Source organism: Ascidia mentula, chromosome 5, assembly GCF_947561715.1.
Source record: "Ascidia mentula chromosome 5, kaAscMent1.1, whole genome shotgun sequence".
NCBI classification, from domain to species: domain Eukaryota; kingdom Metazoa; phylum Chordata; class Ascidiacea; order Phlebobranchia; family Ascidiidae; genus Ascidia; species Ascidia mentula.
Genome location: NC_138570.1, coordinates 2,076,937 through 2,096,349, shown reverse-complemented (window position 1 = coordinate 2,096,349; position 19,413 = coordinate 2,076,937). Strand labels below are relative to the sequence as shown.

At 41.2% G+C, this 19,413-nt stretch overlaps 3 protein-coding genes across 3 annotated transcripts; 1 reads left to right on the top strand and 2 right to left on the bottom strand.

Moving 5' to 3' along the window:
• Positions 1-13,008: 13,008 nt before the first annotated feature.
• LOC145902254 (CDK-activating kinase assembly factor MAT1-like) lies at positions 13,009-14,583 on the bottom strand. The gene is made up of 3 exons (XM_082990152.1): positions 14,375-14,583; positions 13,896-14,073; positions 13,009-13,669 (listed from the first exon to the last, which is right to left on the bottom strand). The coding sequence occupies exons 1-3, from the start codon at positions 14,571-14,573 to the stop codon at positions 13,102-13,104; spliced, it is 945 nt and encodes a 314-aa protein (XP_082846278.1). The 5' UTR covers positions 14,574-14,583; the 3' UTR covers positions 13,009-13,101.
• Positions 14,584-14,778: 195 nt separating this feature from the next.
• On the bottom strand, positions 14,779-16,076 carry LOC145902253 (hsp70/Hsp90 co-chaperone CNS1 homolog). The gene has a single exon (XM_082990151.1). The coding sequence runs from the start codon at positions 16,013-16,015 to the stop codon at positions 14,813-14,815; it is 1,203 nt and encodes a 400-aa protein (XP_082846277.1). The 5' UTR covers positions 16,016-16,076; the 3' UTR covers positions 14,779-14,812.
• Positions 16,077-16,980: 904 nt separating this feature from the next.
• Positions 16,981-19,130, top strand: LOC145901423 (uncharacterized protein C3orf38 homolog). Its single transcript, XM_082989099.1, has 4 exons — positions 16,981-17,116; positions 17,326-17,426; positions 17,514-17,636; positions 17,939-19,130. The coding sequence occupies exons 1-4, from the start codon at positions 16,996-16,998 to the stop codon at positions 18,404-18,406; spliced, it is 813 nt and encodes a 270-aa protein (XP_082845225.1). The 5' UTR covers positions 16,981-16,995; the 3' UTR covers positions 18,407-19,130.
• Positions 19,131-19,413: the final 283 nt, after the last annotated feature.

The following is a 19,413-nucleotide window of genomic DNA, read 5'->3' as shown; positions in this document are numbered from 1 at the left end:
CGGTTGGGGCCGGTTTCAGCAGCCTCTCGAACCTCCAAACCGGTTTAAACCGGAATTCGAGACATTAAACTTTCGTTCGATTTTCGAAAAAACACCAAGGCTACCCTTTCCGTTTTTCCGGATTTCGTCCGATACAAAAATGTCCACTTGTGGGCGGAAATCGCCGGAATATTCCAGTTTAAAACCGGTTGGGGCCGGTTTCAGCAGCCTCTCGAACCTCCAAACCGGTTTAAACCGGAATTCGTGACATTAAACTTTCGTTCGATTTTCGAAAAAACACCAAGGCTAACCCCTTTCCGTTTTTCCGGATTTCGTCCGATACAAAAATGTCCACTTGTGGGCGGAAATCGCCGGAATATTCCAGTTTAAAACCGGTTGGGGCCGGTTTCAGCAGCCTCTCGAACCTCCAAACCGGTTTAAACCGGAATTCGAGACATTAAACTTTCGTCCGATTTTCGAAAAAACACCAAGGCTAACCCCTTTCCGTTTTTCCGGATTTCGTCCGATACAAAAATGTCCACTTGTGGGTGGAAATCGCCGGAATATTCCAGTTTAAAACCGGTTGGGGCCGGTTTCAGCAGCCTCTCGAACCTCCAAACCGGTTCAAACCGGAATTCGTGACATTAAACTTTCGTTCAATTTTCGAAAAAACACCAACGTTTTTCCGGATTTCGTCCGATACAAAAATGTCCACTTGTGGGCGGAAATCGCCGGAATATTCCAGTTTAAAACCGGTTGGGGCCGGTTTCAGCAGCCTCTCGAACCTCCAAACCGGTTTAAACCGGAATTCGAGACATTAAACTTTCGTTCGATTTTCGAAAAAACACCAAGGCTAACCCCTTTCCGTTTTTCCGGATTTCGTCCGATACAAAAATGTCCACTTGTGGGCGGAAATCGCCGAAATATTCCAGTTTAAAACCGGTTGGGGCCGGTTTCAGCAGCCTCTCGAACCTCCAAACCGGTTTAAACCGGAATTCGAGACATTAAACTTTCGTTCGATTTTCGAAAAAACACCAAGGCTACCCTTTCCGTTTTTCCGGATTTCGTCCGATACAAAAATGTCCACTTGTGGGCGGAAATCGCCGGAATATTCCAGTTCAAAACCGGTTGGGGCCGGTTTCAGCAGCCTCTCGAACCTCCAAACCGGTTTAAACCGGAATTCGAGACATTAAACTTTCGTTCGATTTTCGAAAAAACACCAAGGCTAACCCCTTTCCGTTTTTCCGGATTTCGTCCGATACAAAAATGTCCACTTGTGGGCGGAAATCGCCGGAATATTCCAGTTCAAAACCGGTTGGGGCCGGTTTCAGCAGCCTCTCGAACCTCCAAACCGGTTTAAACCGGAATTCGAGACATTAAACTTTCGTTCGATTTTCGAAAAAACACCAAGGCTAACCCCTTTCCGTTTTTCCGGATTTCGTCCAATACAAAAATGTCCACTTGTGGGCGGAAATCGGCGGAATATTCCAGTTTAAAACCGGTTGGGGCCGGTTTCAGCAGCCTCTCGAACCTCCAAACCGGTTTAAACCGGAATTCGTGACATTAAACTTTCGTTCGATTTTCGAAAAAACACCAAGGCTAACCCCTTTCCGTTTTTCCGGATTTCGTCCGATACAAAAATGCCCACTTGTGGGCGGAAATCGCCTGAATATTCCAGTTCAAAACCGGTTGGGGCCGGTTTCAGCAGCCTGTCGAACCTCCAAACCGGTTTAAACCGGAATTCGAGACATTAAACTTTCGTTCGATTTTCGAAAAAACACCAAGGCTAACCCCTTTCGGTTTTTCCGGATTTCGTAACCCCTTTCCGTTTTTCCGGATTTCGTCCGATACAAAAATGTCCACTTGTGGGCGGAAATCGCCGGAATATTCCAGTTTAAAACCGGTTGGGGCCGGTTTCAGCAGCCTCTCGAACCTCCAAACCGGTTTAAACCGGAATTCGAGACATTAAACTTTCGTCCGATTTTCGAAAAAACACCAAGGCTAACCCCTTTCCGTTTTTCCGGATTTCGTCCGATACAAAAATGCCCACTTGTGGGCGGAAATCGCCGGAATATTCCAGTTTAAAACCGGTTGGGGCCGGTTTCAGCAGCCTCTCGAACCTCCAAACCGGTTTAAACCGGAATTCGAGACATTAAACTTTCGTTCGATTTTCGAAAAAACACCAAGGCTAACCCCTTTCCGTTTTTCCGGATTTCGTCCGATACAAAAATGTCCACTTGTGGGCGGAAATCGCCGGAATATTCCAGTTCAAAACCGGTTGGGGCCGGTTTCAGCAGCCTCTCGAACCTCCAAACCGGTTTAAACCGGAATTCGAGACATTAAACTTTCGTTCGATTTTCGAAAAAACACCAAGGCTACCCTTTCCGTTTTTCCGGATTTCGTCCGATACAAAAATGTCCACTTGTGGGCGGAAATCGCCGGAATATTCCAGTTTAAAACCGGTTGGGGCCGGTTTCAGCAGCCTCTCGAACCTCCAAACCGGTTTAAACCGGAATTCGAGACATTAAACTTTCGTTCGATTTTCGAAAAAACACCAAGGCTACCCTTTCCGTTTTTCCGGATTTCGTCCGATACAAAAATGTCCACTTGTGGGCGGAAATCGCCGGAATATTCCAGTTCAAAACCGGTTGGGGCCGGTTTCAGCAGCCTCTCGAACCTCCAAACCGGTTTAAACCGGAATTCGTGACATTAAACTTTCGTTCGATTTTCGAAAAAACACCAAGGCTACCCTTTCCGTTTTTCCGGATTTCGTCCGATACAAAAATGTCCACTTGTGGGCGGAAATCGCCGGAATATTCCAGTTTAAAACCGGTTGGGGCCGGTTTCAGCAGCCTCTCGAACCTCCAAACCGGTTTAAACCGGAATTCGAGACATTAAACTTTCGTTCGATTTTCGAAAAAACACCAAGGCTACCCTTTCCGTTTTTCCGGATTTCGTCCGATACAAAAATGTCCACTTGTGGGCGGAAATCGCCGGAATATTCCAGTTTAAAACCGGTTGGGGCCGGTTTCAGCAGCCTCTCGAACCTCCAAACCGGTTTAAACCGGAATTCGTGACATTAAACTTTCGTTCGATTTTCGAAAAAACACCAAGGCTAACCCCTTTCCGTTTTTCCGGATTTCGTCCGATACAAAAATGTCCACTTGTGGGCGGAAATCGCCGGAATATTCCAGTTTAAAACCGGTTGGGGCCGGTTTCAGCAGCCTCTCGAACCTCCAAACCGGTTTAAACCGGAATTCGAGACATTAAACTTTCGTCCGATTTTCGAAAAAACACCAAGGCTAACCCCTTTCCGTTTTTCCGGATTTCGTCCGATACAAAAATGTCCACTTGTGGGTGGAAATCGCCGGAATATTCCAGTTTAAAACCGGTTGGGGCCGGTTTCAGCAGCCTCTCGAACCTCCAAACCGGTTCAAACCGGAATTCGTGACATTAAACTTTCGTTCAATTTTCGAAAAAACACCAAGGCTAACCCCTTTCCGTTTTTCCGGATTTCGTCCGATACAAAAATGTCCACTTGTGGGCGGAAATCGCCGGAATATTCCAGTTTAAAACCGGTTGGGGCCGGTTTCAGCAGCCTCTCGAACCTCCAAACCGGTTTAAACCGGAATTCGAGACATTAAACTTTCGTTCGATTTTCGAAAAAACACCAAGGCTAACCCCTTTCCGTTTTTCCGGATTTCGTCCGATACAAAAATGTCCACTTGTGGGCGGAAATCGCCGAAATATTCCAGTTTAAAACCGGTTGGGGCCGGTTTCAGCAGCCTCTCGAACCTCCAAACCGGTTTAAACCGGAATTCGAGACATTAAACTTTCGTTCGATTTTCGAAAAAACACCAAGGCTACCCTTTCCGTTTTTCCGGATTTCGTCCGATACAAAAATGTCCACTTGTGGGCGGAAATCGCCGGAATATTCCAGTTCAAAACCGGTTGGGGCCGGTTTCAGCAGCCTCTCGAACCTCCAAACCGGTTTAAACCGGAATTCGAGACATTAAACTTTCGTTCGATTTTCGAAAAAACACCAAGGCTAACCCCTTTCCGTTTTTCCGGATTTCGTCCGATACAAAAATGTCCACTTGTGGGCGGAAATCGCCGGAATATTCCAGTTTAAAACCGGTTGGGGCCGGTTTCAGCAGCCTCTCGAACCTCCAAACCGGTTTAAACCGGAATTCGTGACATTAAACTTTCGTTCGATTTTCGAAAAAACACCAAGGCTAACCCCTTTCCGTTTTTCCGGATTTCGTCCGATACAAAAATGTCCACTTGTGGGTGGAAATCGCCGGAATATTCCAGTTTAAAACCGGTTGGGGCCGGTTTCAGCAGCCTCTCGAACCTCCAAACCGGTTTAAACCGGAATTCGAGACATTAAACTTTCGTTCGATTTTCGAAAAAACACCAAGGCTAACCCCTTTCCGTTTTTCCGGATTTCGTACGATACAAAAATGCCCACTTGTGGGCGGAAATCGCCGGAATATTCCAGTTCAAAACCGGTTGGTGCCGGTTTCAGCAGCCTCTCGAACCTCCAAACCGGTTTAAACCGGAATTCGAGACATTAAACTTTCGTTCGATTTTCGAAAAAACACCAAGGCTAACCCCTTTCGGTTTTTCCGGATTTCGTCCGATACAAAAATGTCCACTTGTGGGCGGAAATCGCCGGAATATTCCAGTTTAAAACCGGTTGGGGCCGGTTTCAGCAGCCTCTCGAACCTCCAAACCGGTTTAAACCGGAATTCGTGACATTAAACTTTCGTTCGATTTTCGAAAAAACACCAAGGCTAACCCCTTTCCGTTTTTCCGGATTTCGTCTGATACAAAAATGCCCACTTGTGGGCGGAAATCGCCTGAATATTCCAGTTCAAAATCGGTTGGGGCCGGTTTCAGCAGCCTCTCGAACCTCCAAACCGGTTTAAACCGGAATTCGTGACATTAAACTTTCGTTCGATTTTCGAAAAAACACCAAGGCTACCCTTTCCGTTTTTCCGGATTTCGTCCGATACAAAAATGTCCACTTGTGGGCGGAAATCGCCGGAATATTCCAGTTTAAAACCGGTTGGGGCCGGTTTCAGCAGCCTCTCGAACCTCCAAACCGGTTTAAACCGAAATTCGAGACATTAAACTTTCGTTCGATTTTCGAAAAAACACCAAGGCTACCCTTTCCGTTTTTCCGGATTTCGTCCGATACAAAAATGTCCACTTGTGGGCGGAAATCGCCGGAATATTCCAGTTTAAAACCGGTTGGGGCCGGTTTCAGCAGCCTCTCGAACCTCCAAACCGGTTTAAACCGGAATTCGTGACATTAAACTTTCGTTCGATTTTCGAAAAAACACCAAGGCTAACCCCTTTCCGTTTTTCCGGATTTCGTCCGATACAAAAATGTCCACTTGTGGGCGGAAATCGCCGGAATATTCCAGTTTAAAACCGGTTGGGGCCGGTTTCAGCAGCCTCTCGAACCTCCAAACCGGTTTAAACCGGAATTCGAGACATTAAACTTTCGTCCGATTTTCGAAAAAACACCAAGGCTAACCCCTTTCCGTTTTTCCGGATTTCGTCCGATACAAAAATGTCCACTTGTGGGTGGAAATCGCCGGAATATTCCAGTTTAAAACCGGTTGGGGCCGGTTTCAGCAGCCTCTCGAACCTCCAAACCGGTTCAAACCGGAATTCGTGACATTAAACTTTCGTTCAATTTTCGAAAAAACACCAAGGCTAACCCCTTTCCGTTTTTCCGGATTTCGTCCGATACAAAAATGTCCACTTGTGGGCGGAAATCGCCGGAATATTCCAGTTTAAAACCGGTTGGGGCCGGTTTCAGCAGCCTCTCGAACCTCCAAACCGGTTTAAACCGGAATTCGAGACATTAAACTTTCGTTCGATTTTCGAAAAAACACCAAGGCTAACCCCTTTCCGTTTTTCCGGATTTCGTCCGATACAAAAATGTCCACTTGTGGGCGGAAATCGCCGAAATATTCCAGTTTAAAACCGGTTGGGGCCGGTTTCAGCAGCCTCTCGAACCTCCAAACCGGTTTAAACCGGAATTCGAGACATTAAACTTTCGTTCGATTTTCGAAAAAACACCAAGGCTACCCTTTCCGTTTTTCCGGATTTCGTCCGATACAAAAATGTCCACTTGTGGGCGGAAATCGCCGGAATATTCCAGTTCAAAACCGGTTGGGGCCGGTTTCAGCAGCCTCTCGAACCTCCAAACCGGTTTAAACCGGAATTCGAGACATTAAACTTTCGTTCGATTTTCGAAAAAACACCAAGGCTAACCCCTTTCGGTTTTTCCGGATTTCGTCCATTACAAAAATGTCCACTTGTGGGCGGAAATCGGCGGAATATTCCAGTTTAAATCCGGTTGGGGCCGGTTTCAGCAGCCTCTCGAACCTCCAAACCGGTTTTAACCGGCATTTCAGACACTTGCGAGCATTTATATTTGGTGTTTTTTAACCAGCAATAATCATTTCATTGGTTCTTGTCAATTATTATGCAAGCAGAAAGTCCGTTGCGGTTGGCCGCCTATTGGCATATTTGCATCTGTGTATAGTTTGTCTGGCACAAAGCAGAGCACTTTTCAAGAAAACTCTCATGCACAATATCAACATTAAGTAAGGTGTGAAAAGTGAACCAGATGTTTGGCACTACTCTATCCGCTGATCTTCACTCAGTCTTATTTTACCACTACTGGACACTCAGTAAATAAATACAACAACGATTCGATGCCATAATTGCAGCAGACACATATCCCCGACTTGATTAATTTGCATTCTCTTAATTATTTTTGACCTATTAGGTCTCCATTGTAGCTTGGGGTAGATTTTCATAGATGAATTCCCATTGTAACCTGGTCGTTAGTACCGAGAGTCGCATAACCCTTTGCTTCTGTCAGTGCAAGATTTTGTGTTCCTGCAGTGCTCTGTAGGGTGTCATTTAACTCTTTTCCACGTTAAGGCCCATTTAAGTGTAACTAAAACTCGATTGATCTTAGGAGTGCACCTTTTCGGGATGGTGACCGGCAATATACAGGCAATGTGTAGGTCAACTGTTGTAGAATGAGATTGTTGGCTTTTCGTCCAAGAAGTTTTTTGTGGCACGAAAGTTTCATCCGTACAATGCGACCAAACGAATTGAATGTTTATTAATGTAAGTCGGCTGTTCTGTTTCAAGTTTTAACGTTTCGGCATATTTCGTTACATCCTATAGAAGGCAAACTACACGAAGTGATTCCAAACTTTCAAAAACAGTGACAGTAACCAAATATTAAATATTGTTAAACTTAAAAGACTCAGGCGATTGTCAACCTCACTTATCCGCACCAAGTTTTCCACGCGCATAACAAATTTCCACCCACTGGGTTTGTGCCTGGGTCGCGGTGTATAACATGTTGTTATTTTAGGGGGGAAAAATTTAGAAAACTCCTCTGGTTGTACTTTCTGAGAGGTATTACCACCCCCAGGTACCTGATAAAATCCGGCCGATATAAAGAAAGCACACTTCCCCATACGCACCAAGTCATCAGTATTTCAGAAGTTTTGTGAAATCCCCATTCGAACCTTTTGTGAAAACAATGTTTGCTGCAAATCGATACGTTTTATACTTCTTGGTGGAGGCACATGCCTTAGCAATAGCCCTGCCTACAGCTAAGCACGAACAATGTTGAATGATTAAGAAACAAACTTGGTGTACCTTTGCAGTTGCATTTCGGTAAAATCGTTTGACGAAATTTGTACCAAACCCGAACGCCGTGAGATTTGCACAAATAAATTCCCACCTTAAAGGCGTCAACAGATTTATATATCGCAGGATGAAGCGAGAGGCACTCGCGAAAGCTAGTGTGCTTAGAAGAGTGCCAAATCAAGAGAATTGAGAATTAAGTTTGTAGACATTTCAAGACTGATACGGCACGTTTAATAATTTTTAATAATTTATGTGTATATCTAGAGACAGAACAGCCACAGGAATACGGGAGTGGTCAGTACTGCCGATTTTGCCGAACAGCAAACGTGTAAGTTTCGGTAAAAATCCGTTAATTCTGAAGTATTCTTGCATCGGCGACTATTGTGGCTTTCTAAAAGGGCGATGGTTTTAGGGCTGCAAAAGATCTTTTAACGGTTTAGGAATCGAGGTGTTTAGTCCTTCAGTTTGTGACGTTTGCATTTTATCTGTTTTGACTGTGAACCTCCATGCACCCAAAGTCTTCAAAACCTTACTTGTGCCCAACAAAATCTGTACGAATCACCACCCCCATCTAACGGTAGGTTTACGTTCAAGTTCATAAAGCAATCTTCCAGAAGAATTTATTCATAATTTGGTTCTGCGGAGTTGGACTTGGTTTAAAAGCCACCGCACCACGTCAAGGTACCAACCCTCGCGGTGGGTCTCATCTAAGTCAGTAGAGAGACCCTCGTTCGGCGCAGAACCACGACCGAAACGAGGAAAACAGACTGGCCCGGATTGGGCGTCATTGGTTGGAGAACATCAAACGTCAGTAACGTCACAATGGAATAATCAGCATGAATTTGTTTCTGCAAAACAAAGATTCCGTTAAAATAAATGAACTACAATGAATAGGTAACATATGCAAGAAAAATACACCAACATGTAGCCAACATTTTTACACCAACACGTAAACAACCTCCTCCTGACACCTGCCAGCCTGCATTTACTAACTATACTTTTGTAAGGGTCTCGTAAAAACTGACGACGGCGGTCCACAATGTTAGCGAACGCGTGCAGTTTCAGAACCGAAGCAACACAATAAAATATTCACTCTGGTCGGCTGATCTAGTAAGGTACAACACCCCCAAGAACTGGTCTGAATATTCATGGAAGTGAAAAGGATAGAAATGATATATCAGTAATTTGTTTTGGAGGGGAAAGCGACAAAGACACGTAAACACGATCACATGCATTATTCAAAGATAAAAAGCGCGGTCTTGTGGTCAGATTATTAAATAATCACGTATTACATTCAGAGTTTTTTAAATACGATGTTCTTGTTGTTATTTGTCGACAAATTATGAAAGGTTGTTCGTGGACAAGATTTACATCATTTTCGGGAAAATATTAAGAGACGAAATCCAGTCTTCTGATTGGTGGAAAACGGCTTCTGTAACATAAATATCAGTGGAACCGCCGCCGTCCCTGCGCGCGAAGTGAACAATAGTAATAGAATCTTTCCTCGAACTGACTGATCTAGTGTCACTTAGGCCTAATAACAAAGTAAAAAGTGAGTCGGTGTGTTTTTAACCACAGAATACTTGGACAAACGGAGTTCTTACAGAACATCGCCCGCCCAGTTGTTCAGTGGTGATTCCCCCAAGGCGACAAAGCCGAAAATCGAAGATTGATTAAAACTAAATTAAGTTAAGCTAAAAATTAGTGAGGGGCAAAAAACAAATAAGGGCATGACCAGATCAAGAAGGACATGTACACACATTAAAATTCGCGGAATCACTTTCATAATTAAAATTTAACAAGTACTTTACACCCTTAACCCTTTTATGCAAAGTCGCTTCCCACATGTACATGCCTCCGGTAAAATGATCTGGCCAAAACCCGAACGCTCAAACACCGCTCCCTGTTTTTACGTTTAGCATAGGCGCAATATAAAAGTTTTAAAAGGGACAGCGACTTTTAAAAGCGTATAACTGAAAAGCACCCAAAGTCACTGCCCCTTGCCCATCGAGACCCCCCTCCCAACGCAAAGATTGACAACGCTGTGGTGGTGGAATAACAACTTTATCGAATGGAAATTGCGTCCTAAAATGGTGGCTCGCCAACCGTTCGGGAGCAATGCTATGCCGGCCCCTTCTACACTACGTGCCAAAACTGGACGCCGTTGCAACAACGTTAATGGCATTTCATGCAGTCGGAGTAGCGGGTGTCCCTACTTGGTCAGCCTGCACCGCGGCCAGTGCAATGCGGTGGAAGGCCGTGCCAAGTGGTTCTAAGCGCCACCTACATTTAAAACTAAGGCCATTTAACAACGCGCCACACTTAGCTACAGAGATCGAAATAAACTAAGGTCCCTAGAGGCGCGCGAACCCAAAATATAACCTACTTTATCTACGCTACCCTTAATTAAAGAGTGCCATCGTAGTTGTAAACCTAGGGCAATAACTGAATGGTGGCACTCCTAGCGACTTGGACCCGCTCCGCCGCCCAATTATTGTGTGAAGGCCTTTCGTGGGGGAGGAGAACAGTTTTTTGAGACCCGGGGAAAATTGGGGGAGAGCAGGTCACTCACCCTATGCGAGTTAGCCTAAGTTAGGCCTAGATTTTGCCACCCCGGGTGAATCACACGACCGACTCCTAGTAACAGACTGGAGATTAATTGAAGTTGAGGAGGTTGGATGTTGAAGGAAGGTTAGATGGGAAGATTTCCTCTTGACCTCCACGAGACGATTCTGCAAAAAAATAGGTGTAAACAACTAATCTCAAAATATGTAAAAGATATCTCGAAAATCATCACAATACGTGTAGCGATGGCGTTAAAAAAATCTTATTGGATTTGCTATGTTCGAGGACTAACGAAATTCCTACATAAAATGCCTATCATTTCGTCCGTTAAGGAAAAACACGGAGATATATTTCAGTAAATTGTGCCCAGCAAACATACTACAGTTTCAATAAGGCTGCTCTGTTGCCACAAATCAACGTACTTTATTTCTCCCATGTTTTTTTTCCTTCGTACGTTAATTTATATCAGAAGAGCAGTTGTCCTGTTTAAATTTCAGTGAACTTTTTGTAAATTACCAACTTACCTTGCACCACTTGATGACGCTCGTCAGTTCCATCCACATTCTTGCTTCTCTTCTTTACTCGAGACTTCTTACGTCAGCTTGGTGACGACGTCACAGCAATGGACGCTTCTTGCATTTTTCAGGAATTATCTCTTGACCAGACGTAATATTGTTCGTGACGTCGTCGCTTGGTTCATCGTTCATTTCATTGCGACGTCATTATATGTTGCGCAATAGTCCGTTCCGTAGCGCGCGTTTACAAAGTGCAAAAAAGAAGCAAAACAAATATGCGGTTGCAGATGTACTCCCTGTGCTGCTACATTTATGTAAACCCGCTAAATACTTTTACCCTGCGAAATACTCGCTTTGTATGCTGTAAACAATAAACTAACCATAGGTATCAAAGGCTGTAATATCTGCTTTAAAACTGCCTTTCGAACCAATCACGTTAACCTTGTGGTATCCTGGCATGGTTTGGGACCAACAGCAAATATATGTTTAAAAGCCCGTGCACTGACTTTTAAACATATTATATGCATCCAACCAACATCTACAACTACAACTACCGTTTCGACACTAACAACGGAGTATCTTTTTGCATAAACTAAACTGCGTAAACCTTTCATAGTGCAACCGCATGAGAACGCAAAGCGCAGCATTGACAATGAATGTCAAAACGTCAAATGTCCGAATGCGTTTTCTCGACGTAAAGTTCCAGGGTTGTTTCGTTTTCCGAGGTGCGATGAAACCGAAGGCCTGCAGCAGAAAAACATTCTGTTACAAATTGCTTCGCCGTGAACCAAACATGAAAAAGCGCCAATTAACTGAAACAAACACGTGGCTGAACAATTCTGCAGGCTGCCGCAGGAGCGCTGATTGTTACGACACAAAAAGCGCTGATTGACAAGCAATGCGCTCTCGGACGCTCTGTTGAGCAACCAAACTTTTTGATTGTGTTTAATATTGCACTGTGCCTTACAATGTGTCGTTGACTACCCATGTGAAAAACAAAGGCCATAAAACTAACAAAATATGTAAATTGCAAAAAGTGTTCACTATTTTTGACAAATTACCTAGTTGGTAGAATATATCCTCGTGTGTGGGGGATTATCTGAGGTCTGTCCAGAAATTGTGGAAAATTCCTGCTTCGATCTGACAGAGACCTGACAAAAAATATGTCAAATAACAATTCATTTCACATGTTGTTTATTGGGCTTATTCACTTCGCTATTGGGATAAACACAAACCAAGGACCTTATAAATTATAAAGGTAAAATATCATACGCAAACAATTCTTTTACATGAGCTTAGTGAATTACGTGAAAATTTGATGCTCACCTTTTGCCACACAGCTCTCCGCGTCCTCTCGCTACCAACCTAACCTTCAAATGGCTTCGTTCGAGAATTCCACGAGATTTCGAGCGAACGCTGATTGGACGTGACGTCATGATTATTAATCGTGCGTGTCAAAAGGAATTTTGATTTTGTAAAAAGTCAAACTTAGATATTTTACTAACTGAATTCTGGCTCCAATGTGTACTGTTGGAATATTTGGCAATGTACATTATATCATGTAATATTGATTGAAAAATCTCATGTTTTTTTGTCACATGCTGGTTAATGACTGGATTTGCCATGCGAAAGGATTTCTCCTAGCATTTCCGGGATTTGAATGTTCAAGGTCAAGTTACACATATTATATAAATATGTATCAGCAGTTGGCGACGATGACCATGAAATTCGCGTGATATTGTGCAGTTACGACTCCGAAAAAGATCATCGCCAACTCATAACCAAAGGATCATAGGTCATAAAATTCCGGGTTTAAAAATTAGTTAAGATGACTGCCATCGGTCAGGGATTGTGCTATGACCAGCAGATAAGGCAACCTTAGTTAAGTAGTGGAACATAATTTTCGGCTAGACAAACTTGGACCCATGCACACTTACAATAAAACCGTTGTTAGCGAAGCAAGGTCGTGACTGAAATCCGTCGTTTGGGGATTGTGCCGTAATCAGATGCAATAACCCCAAAGAATGGCCCTGTTTACCACAATATGCGCAGTTAAATTTTCGCTGGGTTTCAGCCCTTAATATCAGTCAATGCTTCAGCTCTACGTTACATTACATTGGTTTATTTAACTAGAAAAACTCCATGTGTGTTTGGTGGATGTTGTTATGGTCTGAACGTGTCCTCTACTCTACATAATGAGTTTTCTCAACTAGCTCGATAAAAAAAACCAAACATTCGACAACCGTGTGCGTACGTAAGTGATTTTCTATTCGCAACAAAATATCGAAAACGCTTTTAAATAAATAGAAAAAAACTGCACAATCACTCGATCCCATTCCCCGTTCGCCTAACCAGTTGCCGTAGATGAAGGAGTTGCAAAAAGACCCCCAAAAGCGTCGCACAGCGCCCTCTGGCAAGATATAAGACTGCTGTATCCACCTCCAATGTCCCTCTGCGTCGCCTCCCGGACGTGACGCAAGTAACCGTTCTCACATAAGTCACGTGTTTCCGGTATATCGGGGCCTACGATGTCCATCGTTTCTTCATTGTACACATACTCACTCGGAGCCGCTTCGGCGCCTGAGTCCACCGTGGTTCTGTCTGCAGGCTCCGTGTTTACACCAAAATCAATTGACATCCGATCACCGGCGGCCGTTTTCGCCAGGTTTTCAGACTCGAATTTTCGCCGACGCGCCAAGAGTTCCTCGGCCGTCAAGTGTGAGTTCGACTTGAGCTCTTGTAAGAACTCCTCTTCCATTTTCCGTCTCGCTTCATCTGCTTCTTGGTCAAGTTTATTCCTCATCATCGCACGTGCCTCCTTCTCTTTCTCTTCGCGTGCTAATGTGTCTTTGAAGTAGGCACGTTCTTGATTGAGCCGCACTTGATTTCGACGAATCTGGGCTTCATTTTCCATTCTAGTTAGCGAAGAAAAGCATGGATGTTGAAATACCGACAATTCAGCGATGGATATATTACAAAAGCAAATATGGTAAATGTAGAATATTAAACAACCGTGGCTGGAAATCCTGTTTTCATATTGATGTTTTAAGTAAGAATTTTTACTTTTCCTGCTGATTACGCCAAACAGTAAAGACAAAACAGACTAAACAAATGATGTGGGTTAAAAAAAATATGGCTCACTTATACTCGGCCATTTTTTCTCGTGTCTCTCTCTCATTAATGCCACTTTCCAAGTTCCAGATAATCTCTTCAACCTCTTCCAAGTAGTCGTTATACTCACGAAGGGTGGCAAAATCATTTTCAAGTTTGTTGTAAGTTTTCAGGACACTTTTTCGTATGTCAACTTCTTTATCAACTCCTGTAAAACAGTTTTTTTGGTTTAATGTATGCAGTTGCTATACAAAATGTTCAATGTATGCAGTTGCCGTATTATGCTCAACTTTATATTTCTACATGTAAAATCCACACCTACATCATAAGTTGAAAGAATTCTTGTCTATAAAATCATGCTATCAATGTTGAAATACTGCATCACCCAATTTATGTACATGTTGCCTTTTTCTTGCACATCTCTTACATGTAATGTGACATGCCATGTGCCAGTTATTCTCTTCAACACGTAGAAAGAACAGCATTCAAGCAGCAAACTAAACACGTACTTGTGTCTTCAAATACTTGTGTTCTAAATCCACTTTTTCGTAGAGTCCTGCCACATTCCGGGCACGGTGCAGATTCTCGAGCGTACACAACATCCACACAAGACCTACACAGTGGATGACCGCAAATGTTTATCATTAACTGCAATGCTGGATTCCTGTACTTCGTCATACGACATCTTGGACAAGACAGTTCATCCATTGTTTTCTATTGTTACTTTGGATTTATCTTCACAAAATTGAAACTTCTTGTTTGGTTAAACCATCGCAATTGGCTTAAATTTTAAAAATGTAATACTCAAATTTAGGTAAAATTTAGGCCCAAGCTCCATTATGGTGAACAGATTACAATAAAATGCAGTTCTTTTCAAAAAAAAGTTTAGCCAAATCTAATAACAACCTAAAAGCTAATTGCAATACTATAACATATTGATTGACATCTTAATTTAACCCATGTCGCGATATGAAATGATTGTAAAATGGTGATTTATGTGACAATATTAAAAAGTTTGGTGTTCCAGCTTGCACAACCATGCTGTCTTCTTTCAAAACCGAAAAAAGTGAATTGTCCAAGTCAACTTTGTGAAGCTTTTCAGTTTCCTTGTTCTCATAAAATACCTCCAAACACTCTGATTTATAAAAACCTTTTTCATCCCAGTCAGGTGGCTGTTCAAACACCACATTTAGATGGTCTCTGAAACTGGATGATTCATGGAACTCTTGAATAATGTCTGTTGTTTTGTGCTCTGGGTACACAAAGAGTACAGGCCACACCAAACACCCTTTCTCATCCAAATGTACAGCAGAGTTTGAAATGTCATGTGTTTCGAGAGCACTGAGTTTTAACTTGCTCTCACTGTCTTCGTCATCAGAACTGTCGTCTGGATGTCGTTTTGGTAAAGCAAGATTGATTCCTCTTTCCGCAATCGCATGCAACAATCTGTTCTGTCTCTCACGCTCCTTCATAGCTAGCCTTTGTTTCTTCCTTGCATCCCTCTGTTGGGTTTGAAGTAAAGTTTTGCATTCTGAAAAAATGTCTTCTGCCTGATTGTGGTCCTCATCCAAGCTTAGTAAAACCCTGCACCAATCCATCGCGTCTTGGTATCTTTTGAGAGCTTTGCAGCTCTGGGCACATTTTAACAAAGCCTTGATGTATTCTGGATTTAGTTTTACTGCCGCGCTTGCATCGAGCAGTGAGGACCTGAAATTCTGCAAGTTGTAATTTGCTGCTGACCTGTTGAAAAATAGAGCAGCTCTCAGATCGTTATCCTCAAACTTCATACGGAGTGCCTCTGTATATGCTTTGCTAGCAAAGCGATATTTTTTACATTTAAACTGAAAATTTCCATCTTTTTTTAGTGCAGTGGCTTTTTCTTCCAAAGTGTCCTCTTCATCGTCATACTGAATTGCTTGCAGAGCCTGCAGCATCGGGCTTCTGTCAATTTGCTCTTGGGTTGGTTGCTCGGTCATAAAAGCTGGGTGAGTTGCCAAAATCTCATCTATATTCTCTGATGTAAAACCATCCTCATATTTATAGTCTTTGTTTCTTTCTATTGCCTCTTGTATGTATTCATCAGTCTCACGGTTAAGTTTTTCGACCAGTTTATGCCTTTCGGCATCAGACATCTTTGGTTTGCCCTCCATAGCAACAACAAATAATCCCAAAAATACAGTCTAAAATTTAAACACCCTAACGGACACTTACAGAAACTTCAGAAAAAAATACTTTAAAAAACACATAAACGCCAATTATAAATAATACAATCAAAGATAATGGACTAGGACTTACAAACCTGTACTGGAAGAAAAAAGGGATTCGTACCGCGTTTTAAACAACTGTGAAAACAACTAACGTTACTGCCTAGCAATTGTACACTGGACTTTTTAGCGTGCGCTCATGCTGCAGCCACAAGCTTGTCTTTCTGTGGTTACGTTAGAAGTTACAAGCACTTAATTAATACTAAAAATACTCAGTTTTAAAATGAGAAGCAGCGAATCTTAACTATTGTTGTATTTTGGATCTAATAATTAAATAGCCATCAAAATTTATAATGGAATAACATAAACGCTTCTGATGCATTCGGTTATTATTTCCAAATCCCTTTAAATTAACAAACTTGATTTGAATTTTACATGACATTTCTAACAAAAAAACTGTTAGATCAAAATATAAAACAAGTCTCAAACGGAACGTCTTGTTTAAAATTGCTTGCAAAGAATTTTTAATCCAAAAATTGCGAAAATAATAATGGGAAATTCCCGAAATGGAAAAGCACATCTCGCACAATACCAAACAAACGAAATCGTATTGAGTGTTTTGTGGTGAAGCATGTTATTTAGTTAGTGCCAACTTCTGTGTTTAAAATCAAATCAAAATCTCGAATTTAATAAGGTTGTCATTATTTGAAAATAATAAATATATAAAAAACATTAATTGCTTTGCTTCCATATGTTTTTACTTATGCAAGAAGCATGATTATCGTTTTAATTTAATTTAATGTTATAATTATATAAGTAGGTTTATACCTTCTTCATTTTTATTACCCTTGTCTAATACTTTTTATGAAAAAAGGATAAAACTGTTTTTTTTTATTTTTTTTAACAGTTACATAAACCACAACAAAATGCTTGTTGGAATAGAATATGAGCAGGCTCAAAACCTGTTGAGACAACTTTCACCTGAAGCTCTAAAGTCATTAAAAGACACTGTTACAAAAAACCTAATTGCAACTGAAAGTGTGGAAGGCAAATACCTGAATTGTTTGTCTTGCTGTAAATTTAAGGTTTATTTAATTGCAACTAATAGTTGTGACATACCAAATTTCTGTACTTAGCTTATCCACGTTTAAAAATGTTGTAACTTTGAATTAAATGTGCATCAAACAGTTTTGGGTCTAATTAAATGTATGAATTGCTTTACCGCAGTGTCATGCTAATTGTTGTTCTTTGCACAGAATCCATTTCAGCAATACTCCAGTATTCAACCTCTGGTCAAGAGCTTTTGTCGAGGAAGAAAATGAAAAGGAATTATTTGTTTCAGTATTTACACAAAGTGGTAAGTACATGAGCCCATCATATAAATATCACCTAAGTACTATTTCATTTGCATTATCCACATTCATCTGCTTTCAAACCATTTCAGGGTGTCCCTGTTAACCCCAAAAGTGAAAAAGATGCATTAATTCAAACAACACTTAACTATTGGAATATACTTGGAGGAAAAACAGCTCCTGAAGTCTCTGATCCTTTGCAACATGCTGCAATGGTAATTGTTGCTTCAAATTTGAAGTTAATTGGAATAAATATTGTTTAGGATTTTTGAGTTTAGTCAAACAAAAAAATGTACCCAGTCATAATATTTCAGTCACCGATTTCTTGTAATGCATCATAACATTGGGTGCAAAATACGTGGAGTTAATAACTTTGGAGTTGATAACTTCAGTTGTACCAGCTGTAGTAGTACTGATGATGAACCAAGTATAGTTTTGAAACATTTACTTAACATGATTAACAGCAAATAGCTTTGGCTTTTCTCTTCAACATCATAACATTTTTATGCTATAACAGGAAAGTGCCAGCACTTCATCAACAAGTTTAAGTCAAGAAGATTCAGACCAACTGGCAGAGGAGTTTATTGGCATGTTTTATGACCTGGTCAACAACATGGCCATAGATAACATGGAACCAAATCAGGGATCCAATTATTTTGACCATGATTGCAGTCTTTTACTCTCCGTTAAGGTTGGTGATGATCTTCCAAATGTTGAAACCATTGAAGGTGCAGAAAACGTCTGGAAAAAGTTCTACAATTTGTCGCGCATGCAAAAGCTTTACTTTGTCATGAGCGATTGCAACGCATCACCATCTGGTGGTTTGGTAAAGTTGGATGTGACTGGAGATGTAAGCAAGCTGCATTTCTCAGATTTGAGTGAGGTAATTGGTTCATTTGAGCAAACTTTTCATTTGAAACAAACCACAATTCAAAGCTGGGTTATTGGGTTTTGCGATCTTAGCATGACGTTAAGATCAGACTAAACTGTCCCATTAACTTCAATTAATTATGTAGGTTATGTATGCACTGGCATTGGTTAAACATTGTATTTTAAAAGCTATAATTTGTTATATCTATTTTTCTTCAGACATGATATTATATGTTTAGATGTAATAATTTCAAAAGTGAGTGTTTTTTGTAAGTGAGTGTGTTTATTCAAGTCACTGTTACTGAACACTGAAAAGAGAAGCCATGTTCTTGATATATTTTTTGGTTTACAGTATGCATATAAAACACCTATTTGCAGATAGATGATATATCAATGATAATAAATAGTCTTTCTTAAGTGTTGATGTGACTTTCAAAGTAAAAACTATTTTACAAAAAAGCAAGCCCCTTGTTTAAATATCTTTTATTTTGCACCGTACTTGACTTTCAAATCCCATTAAAAGTATGGTACAACATTTAAGGTGGTTGGATAACAGGAAGTTTTAAGCTAGTTGACAACATTTATTTTGTTGTTTTAATTGAAGTTCCATAAATTGTTTTTGTGTGACATATATGCTGTGTGCTTAACATATGTACATAGACAATGTGTGGCAAACACATGTACATACGTTGCTTGGTTACTGATTAACCACCATTTTGTTTTGTTTTATTTTCTTTTGATTCTATTTTTGTGCTTTTTTTTCTGTGTGAAGTTGCTTTTCACCAATTGTACTTTTGTATCCCACAATGCAATTATGTTGACAACTGGCAGTAATTTTCTCGCTTCAATGAATTGAATCATTATTTTGTGTTTGTTGTTGTTTTTTATCTTTGCTTTGTTAAAAAAAAATATCGATATATTATAAGACTTCATAAACATTAACAATACTGTTCAACTTTGAAGACAGTATGGCATTGCCTATATCTAGCGTATGGAAAATATAAGTGCTCAGTTGCAGACATACGAGTTTGTTTGTGAGCTTTGTTTGTTTTTCTCACCTCGCAATGTTTGGGATTGTATCATGAACAAGTGTTGGTTTGTAAGGAAGTATCAGTGTTATGG

What these genes read in the sequence shown, in the direction of transcription:
- LOC145902254 (XM_082990152.1), bottom strand. Translation starts at nt 14,573, where the DNA reads ATGGATGAACTGTCTTGTCCAAGATGTCGTATGACGAAGTACAGGAAT. An exon ending in ACAAGTATTTGAAGACACAA is followed by an intron (nt 14,074 to 14,374) that starts GTACGTGTTTAG and finishes ACTGTTTTACAG; the next exon opens with GAGTTGATAAAGAAGTTGAC. An exon ending in GAAAAAATGGCCGAGTATAA is followed by an intron (nt 13,670 to 13,895) that starts GTGAGCCATATT and finishes TTCGCTAACTAG; the next exon opens with AATGGAAAATGAAGCCCAGA.
- LOC145902253 (XM_082990151.1), bottom strand. Translation starts at nt 16,015, where the DNA reads ATGGAGGGCAAACCAAAGATGTCTGATGCCGAAAGGCATAAACTGGTC.
- LOC145901423 (XM_082989099.1), top strand. Translation starts at nt 16,996, where the DNA reads ATGCTTGTTGGAATAGAATATGAGCAGGCTCAAAACCTGTTGAGACAA. An exon ending in TGCAACTGAAAGTGTGGAAG is followed by an intron (nt 17,117 to 17,325) that starts GCAAATACCTGA and finishes TTCTTTGCACAG; the next exon opens with AATCCATTTCAGCAATACTC. An exon ending in TTCAGTATTTACACAAAGTG is followed by an intron (nt 17,427 to 17,513) that starts GTAAGTACATGA and finishes AAACCATTTCAG; the next exon opens with GGTGTCCCTGTTAACCCCAA.